Here is a 7712-nt window from a genome sequence, read left to right on the forward strand (position 1 = left end):
CTTCAACTGCTGGGAAGTGGGAGTAGTATAGTGGAAGGCAGCTTTGTGCCAGTTGATGAGGGGTTAAAAGAATAATTAGCAGGGAAAGAGATAGGTGTCTTGCTGTAGAAGAGATACAAGGACATCCCAGGTGGAGAAGAAAGGTGAGAAAGATTGAAATGATGGAGAGTGTGAGAGAGATGGTGATGAAGACAAGGTCAGTTTTGGCAGGGTTTTTACAGCTGGCTGCCCTTCCAAATGCCAACCACTTTGCAGTGTGAACTGGATGCTTTTGACATGGTAGCAGCACAGGCAGGGAAACCGAGTAACTCTCAAGACAAGGAATTTTGAGAGAGGGGGGGGGGAGCTTGTGTCAGAGGATGAAAGGTTAGAGTGTGACAGAGATTTGGGTTGATTTGTATAATTTAATAGTAGAAACTAATAATACAACTAAAGCTGGTTATACCTTTTCTCTGATAACTCCATTTCAAGCGAGCCACGTGGTGTCTCTTGATATGTTTTCAGATGGTGTTGAAACGTCAAGATGGACAGAAGAAGAAATGGAAGTTGCCAAACAAGGTTTGTTCAGTTTTACATCTATTTTGCTATGCTAGCATGGGTTAGATGCATACATATTATCGAGCTGTTGTTTTACAGCTGGAGGCTCTTTCCTGTTGAATACGTCTGGGATTTTTTTTCTTTTCCTCTTCATACTCCATTTGTCTTTAAAAGTGCTGAGCTAACAGATAATCTGTTGTTGGCAGGGAAATGCTTATCAAAGTTCACAGATTCTAATTCAGCATTATTTCCATCTAAATGCAGAATGCAAACATATACACAAGAACATGTATGCATGCACACACACACACACAGCAGGCTTCATACAGTTTCTACCTGCCAAATTACTCACCAGGCATGGGTTAGTCCTGAGTTAAAGTAGAAGACACCTTGACTTATGACCAAGTTCTGGTCCGACTGACAGGTTGTAAGTCGGATCTGGTCATATGTCGGATTTATATTTTTCAACACTATTTTCATTCAAACGAAAGTGATACTTGAAAGCGACTGAGTGAGAGACAGTGGCAAGCAGTGGAGGCTTGTGTGGCCAGATGCTGCCACAGTTATCGTACGTGCAGCTGCTCAATGTCCGAAAATCAATTTTTTCATTTATTTATTTTCTGTGATCATTAGTCACATAGATCGTAAGTCAAGGAGAGCGAGTAATGTTATTTTTGTTACGATTTATCAATTCTGGTTTTAACTTTCTAACGTTTCCTAAATTCCACTTGAATATTGCTGAAACTGCATCTGTCGGAATCATTTGTATGGGGAGACATTGAAACCGTTTTTTTTTTTTTTGTTCCCTTCTTACACCAGGTCTAAGAGAACATGGTAGAGATTGGGTTGCTATTGCCAACCAAGTTGGAACGAAAACGGAGGCCCAGTGTAAGAATTTCTATTTCAACTATAAGCGGAAATTGAAATTGGAACTCATCTTGCAAGAACACCATAAAGAAAAGGTAATCATTTGTTAAATATGTTTCTTTTGGGAGAAAGCTTTAATTAAATTTGTTTTAGTGTTTGGTTTGCAAGATTCTTGATGTGAATTCTTGTGCTGAAACAAATCATGTGGAGTCTTGAGAGGGCTGTTACACCAATAATAATAATAGTTAACCAATTGATTAATAATGAAGTGATATTGAACCAGTGTGTGTGTTGTTATTGGCATAATGACCCTCTCAAGAGCCAACGAGATTTGAATTTATTATGCATATATATATTTTGTCTCCTGAATTTTTATTTTGTCCCCTGAATTATATTGTCTCTTGTGTTTTTGTCTAGCAGTCAGGTAGTACAAGGACGAGAACAACTTCATTCGCTTCCACAGCAACGCATTCAGAGGAGGAGGATGTCTCAACTAGTGGTGAAGAAAACCCTGACGATGATTCTGATACAGCCAGTGCCCCCAGCCCCGCTCCCATACCACAGCCTCAAGATCCTGCTCTGATGAAGCATCCGGGTACTTTACACATTTTCACACTAATTATTCTACCTCGTCATCATTTAACACATTTACTGTCATCACCAATGGTTCATTGCAAACTTCACTCAATTGTTATATGTACCACCAGTGGTACATTTTCATAATTCGAGAAAATAATTTATCCTGTATCTTTGAATGCATAGTCAAGGCACACGGCTCAGTGGTTACAGCATCGGGCTCTCAATCAGGGGGTAGTGAGTTCGATTCCCGGCCCGGTCTGTGTGTTGTGTTCTTGAGCAAGACACTTTATTTCACATTGCCCCTGTTCACTCAGCTGTACAAGTAAGTTGTGATGTCACTGGTGCCAAGCTGTATCGGCCCTTTTGCCTTTCCCTTGGATAACATCGGTGGCATGGAGAGAGGCATCTGGTATGCATTGTCGACTGCTGGTCATCCATAAACAACCTTGCCTGGACTTGTGCCTCAGAGGGGAACTTTCTAGGTGCAGTCCCATGGTCATTCACGACCGAAGGGGGTTTCTACCCTTTACTCTGTCTTTGACGTGGTTTTCAGGATATTTAAATAACATGAGTGCTAAGTATTGAAGTTTAATTATGAAATATTGTAAAAATGCAAAAAAATTAAATTTTCCTGCAATTAAACAAAATGCAGTAGGACTGCACGAAATCTGTGGCACAACCAATAAGTTCCAGTAAGGGGCTGTGGCGGTTAACATCCGTTTTCCATACTGGCACGGATCGGAGGGTTTAACAGGGGACAGCAGCCTAAAAACATTTGGGAACTACTGGATTAAGGTTTTAACTCAGTAATTTAATTTTAGGCATTGCATCTTGTGAACTTTTTGAAATTGATTGTGTTTGAATTGCTTGGTGAAATTCCAGTTTTGTTTTAAAACCTGTTCCTTTTTGTATTGCAGCCGAACAAAAAGACGAAAAGCTTACAGAAGCTGAGAATCAAGATAGGACACCTTGTCCTGATAATGCAGAATTGCAACCAGTTCTGGGACAAGACAATAATTTAACGAGCAACAAGCCATTAAGTGATTCTCAAAGCAGTCTCCGTAGCATTGCTGATAACGACAGCAGTGCTACAATGAGTGCTGACGAAAGTTCACACCAGGATCCTGGTGCTCTTCCTATTTCTACTCCAGCAGCTTCCATTTCAAGGACTGATACCCCGACGTTGATCACCGAACGACCAATGTCGAGTAATATGGTACCAGCTTCCATTAGTTACAGCTTACCTGTGGTACAACATCAAGAGCAAACCCTGTTGAAGGAGCCACGCCCTGCATCAGAAGGAGTCGATTTGTCGCACAGTCGCGGATTCTCTCCGTTTCGCTTCTCGTCACAACAGTCACCTCACCGACCTGCAAGCGCTGTGTCCGAACCGGGGCGGTCGGTCAGCTCGCCTCGCCCAAAATCGGCCGGGCCAGCATCTGTGGAGAAAATATTTTCCGGCAGCAGCGGTTACATAAGCATACACCCAGATCAGGAGCAGTTGGTGTTTCGTGAGAGTGGCAATGTTGGGGTTACGAATAGTAACCTTCCTGCCAATTGCAACCAGCAGGACACAAAGAAGCAAAAACCAGCCTGTGTGAGGGATCTCATTCACTCAGCTATTGAACGGAACTTAAGCCGTGGAGAGAATAGTGGTGATACAATAAATAGTATGTAGCCCTTTTTAATATATACTCCTTTATTCTAAGTATTGTTTTAAGGCCTTTTGACTCATTTTATTAACACCTTCATTTTCATATTTCTAATTAGATACACACACCCTTGTGAGTACCACTTGACTTTCAAAGTGATTTGGAGGAATTCAGCAGTTTGGTGAAGGCATGTGGCCTAGTGGTTTAGGGTATTGCACTCATGATCAGAAGATTGTGGGTTCAGATCTGTGACCAAGCAGTGTATTTTGTTCTTGAGCAAAGCACTTCATTTCACTTTGCTCCAGTTCACTCACCCGTAAACCGGTCACCCTCATCATTGTCGTTGTCAAATGTCCTTCTGTGCTGACACAGGTTGTACTGTTTGACAGGAGCTGGTAAGGCCGGGCTTCACACCATGCTCCATTGTCCTTCCTCATGCCACCCGGGTGCTTTTTGTGTGATACTGGCACTGAGCTAGAAAATTCTTTATCGTTTCAATCCTACTTTGGAGAAGAAATCATTATTTTGTAAGAAAAAAAAAAAAATGAAATTGTTATTTTGTAATAAAAAGAAAAACCATTTGTGTAGAATTCTATTCCTGTTTATGGAAATGTTTTATTCATTTTATTTTTTTGATTTTCTTTTCCAGAACCCATTATGTCTGAAAACACTGTGTTGTCCAGGAAATCGATGCTCTCTGGACTCGTCCACAACATGCCTCAGGACTTGCGTAAAGAACGGCGGCCGGAGCAGGCATCACCATATATGTTTCCAGACATAGCAGCGTACAGAGGAATTACTGCACGGGAAATGCATGATCCGAGAGAGATACGTGATTTCGAAGTGCAAGACTTGTCAAGGCGTCCTATTGATTACCATGACAAAACGCAAAAGGCTTACAAAGGAGACCCTCGTGATTTTCAAAGGTCTATAGACTCTCACTTAAGGCCTGAAGAATCTCAAAGAAAAAATATGGGTCTGCCTCCTCCTGCCCATTCTCATCATCTCACTTCATCTAGCCTCCATCAGTCACAAGCAGATGAACCTATGCAACTTAAGTCTCATAAAACCATCGTCCCTCGGGTCAAATCACCCTCAATATATCACTCTGAGCCTGCACAAACAATATCACCAATCATCAGAGCTGTGCCACCCACTTCAAATTCTCCCTACAATTCACATCTTGCTCCCATGGAGTTTCAAAACAGGAACCAAATGGGGGCCCGTATACCACCACCACCACCATTGATTAATTCCAAAATGTCCCCCAAGCTCCCTAAATCCCCTCCTGTTAGTTCACATCTCGTTCCACCTCCCACTGGATCCATCACCCACGGGACCCCTGTTAGTCATCCTGTAACATCCACCTCGGGTGGCAATCATCCCAATAATTCAGGTATACCATCCCATCGAATTGACATCAGTCACCGGCAGCAGACTCCTCCCCAGGGATCTATAACAAGGGGAACTCCACGGAACAGAGAACCTGGGACTGGGAGGGGTACCCCTGTTGGTCATGAAGCTAGTATAACCAGAGTTTCTCCAGTGATAGATCCCATGTTGGGCCGGGGAAATATCGTGTACGATTCAGGGATTAGACGGGTTGTGTATGAAAAAATATCAGAACCTTTTTATAGCTACCAAGATTTACTCTCCCCTATTCGTACTTCCAGGCAAACGATAATGAGTGACTTTGTTACTGCTCAACACATGCCCAGAAGGGGTGCGACTCCTTCAGACAAAGATGAACGACAATCTCCCAGATCCCTGCCAAATGCTTCAAAGACCTATAGTTCAATTACTGAAAGCCAAAGAATGCCATCACCTGCAATACCACCATATCTTTCACAGTCATCGGGTATCATCTATGTACCACATCAATCAGGTATGAATATTTCAGTTGCTGAGAGACTCAACCGAAATTCTCCTCTTCCATCCCAAAGTACGCCGTCTCCAAGGGATGACAAAGGTATTTCTCCTGTACCAACTCCTTGGTCTAATAATCCAGCTAAAATTCCTCTCCTTGGCTCAGCAGCAAATGTTGCAATGGAACAATCACGTTATCCACCGTCCCCTCCTTCACGGCCCAGTATCGTTAAAGGTACTGGGTGGCAAAGACCAGACAACGGAGGGCATTTGCCTGACAGTACAACAATGCCACCCAGCAAGGCAGCATCACCAAGACATGAAGGGCATGTCACAATCACCTACCCTCAATCTCTTAACACTCAGACACATGTTATTCCCCCCGAGCCACAGCATCGAGAAACCCCTATAAAAATAATCGATCCCGAGATCCCTAAGGAAAGGGACAAAGAATGGGACAGAGAATCTCAAGACCGTTTTGATGTGAAAGAGTATGATAAACATGAGATGGAGCCGAGGCCAGCTCGTGACTTCCATAATCGGCAGATGATGGTAAACAAAGCTGAACTCGAAAGTAACATAGCAGCCCAACCCCCTTGTCATGACAGACCTGGATATTCCACACCTTCCCGACACGGAACACCGTCCGGTGTCCGGGAGACCGATCCAAACCGACCCATACACATCGATGTAGATCGACAGCCAGATTCATCCAAGACTCCTGACGCTCAGGACATTCAGCGGTTTCGAAGCAGCGACACAGAAATGACGCCACGGCCCCACCGGTCACCAGGTACTGGAGACACATCGTCTAATTTATTAAAAGCTCTGAAAAATAATGACAACATTCCTTCGTCCAATTTTGACTCCGATGCTGGTGCTGGTTCCAACGACGACAGCTCGCAGTCGCGGACGGTCACAGCCGCTTATCTGATTGATGCGATCATCATCAACCAAATCCATCGTGGCAACGAGGAATTAGATTCCAAGTCGGGGGAAGAAGTTAAGGGCATGGTCAGCAGAGTGCCGGAACCGTGGCAGTCCGAGGGCCGGCAACCACCCCCGAGGGAGACCACTTCGCCGACCGTTATACATCTCGACCAGGCGGCATCGCCGACGTTTACCAAACGTAAAGGCTATAGCAAATACCAACAAGAGAAGGAAGATTCCGCTGAGAAACCGTATTACACGTCTCCCCGTGAATCGCCCGGACCACAAATGGGATCTAACCACGGGCCAAATGGAGGAACTCAAACCAGTGGAGCTGGTAATAGTAATAACAGTAATAATAATAACAATAATAACAGTAATAACAATAATAATAATAATAACAATAACAGTAATAATAACAGTAATAACAATAATAACCCGGGTAGTAGTAACACCAGCACCAGCAGTGGTTCCCATACTCCCCAGCCTCACCCACACCCTTCACAAGCAACTGGTAATGGTAGTAGTGGTGGTGGTAGTGGTGGCGGTGGTAGCAGTAATAACAGTAGTGGTGGTGGTGGTGGTGGTGGAGGAGGAGGAGGCGGCGGAGGTGGTGGTGGTGAAAAAACTGATAAAGAGCGACCTCCCTCCGGATCAGGGGGGAGCTCTTCGAAATCTCCTGGCCCGCCCGGCTCTAACAAAGCCATCACGCTCGGCGAGCATATAGACGCCATCATCACACAGGACTACAGTAACCGTAGACTGGTCTATTCTATCCCGACTAAAGGTGGGCTTTTGAGCCAAATCAACGGTACTAGCAGCAAGTCTCCATGTAAGTGGCTAATTTTGATTGACTGTTTCATGTTAACATTGTTCCATATCCATAACAATTGTACAGTCACAGCACTCAATTTCAGTGGGGATAGACACATAGATGTGTGTGTGTGTGCACGTGTGTGTATGTGTATAAATTTAAAGAAAGTGACAGAAAGAGAACAGTGAAATTGCTGTGAGGGAGAGTGGAGTATCCGATGTTTCGAACAGTCCACCTTCAGGGTTTAAGATGACAGAAATGGTGGGAGGAGAGAGGGGTAAAATCTGCAGCGTTTTACATTGTCTGTGTTTTGGGTGATTGGTTGCAATTGATGGGCAACATACATGTAGATGGGAAGTGATAGGAGGGAGGGAGAACAGAAGGGAAGCAGTGAAGAGTTGAGGGGAAATGAAGGTGAGAATATACCATCATTTAACGTTCTAGAGGTCTGTACCAAGCTGCAATGT

The 7712-nt window shown here is 44.0% G+C and overlaps 1 protein-coding gene across 1 annotated transcript in view; it reads left to right on the plus strand.

The window, feature by feature from the left end:
• LOC106875842 (nuclear receptor corepressor 1) overlaps nucleotides 1-7712 on the plus strand; it is a 114665-nt gene that overhangs the window by 90332 nt on the left and 16621 nt on the right. Inside the window, exons 21-25 of the mRNA XM_052976932.1 lie at nucleotides 472-558; nucleotides 1357-1499; nucleotides 1822-1999; nucleotides 2901-3653; nucleotides 4285-7263. Of these exons, the coding sequence (XP_052832892.1) occupies nucleotides 472-558; nucleotides 1357-1499; nucleotides 1822-1999; nucleotides 2901-3653; nucleotides 4285-7263 (4140 nt within the window). The remainder of the gene's footprint in view (nucleotides 1-471; nucleotides 559-1356; nucleotides 1500-1821; nucleotides 2000-2900; nucleotides 3654-4284; nucleotides 7264-7712) is intronic.

The sequence above is a fragment of the Octopus bimaculoides genome, chromosome 26 (assembly GCF_001194135.2).
Source record: "Octopus bimaculoides isolate UCB-OBI-ISO-001 chromosome 26, ASM119413v2, whole genome shotgun sequence".
Taxonomy (NCBI): domain Eukaryota; kingdom Metazoa; phylum Mollusca; class Cephalopoda; order Octopoda; family Octopodidae; genus Octopus; species Octopus bimaculoides.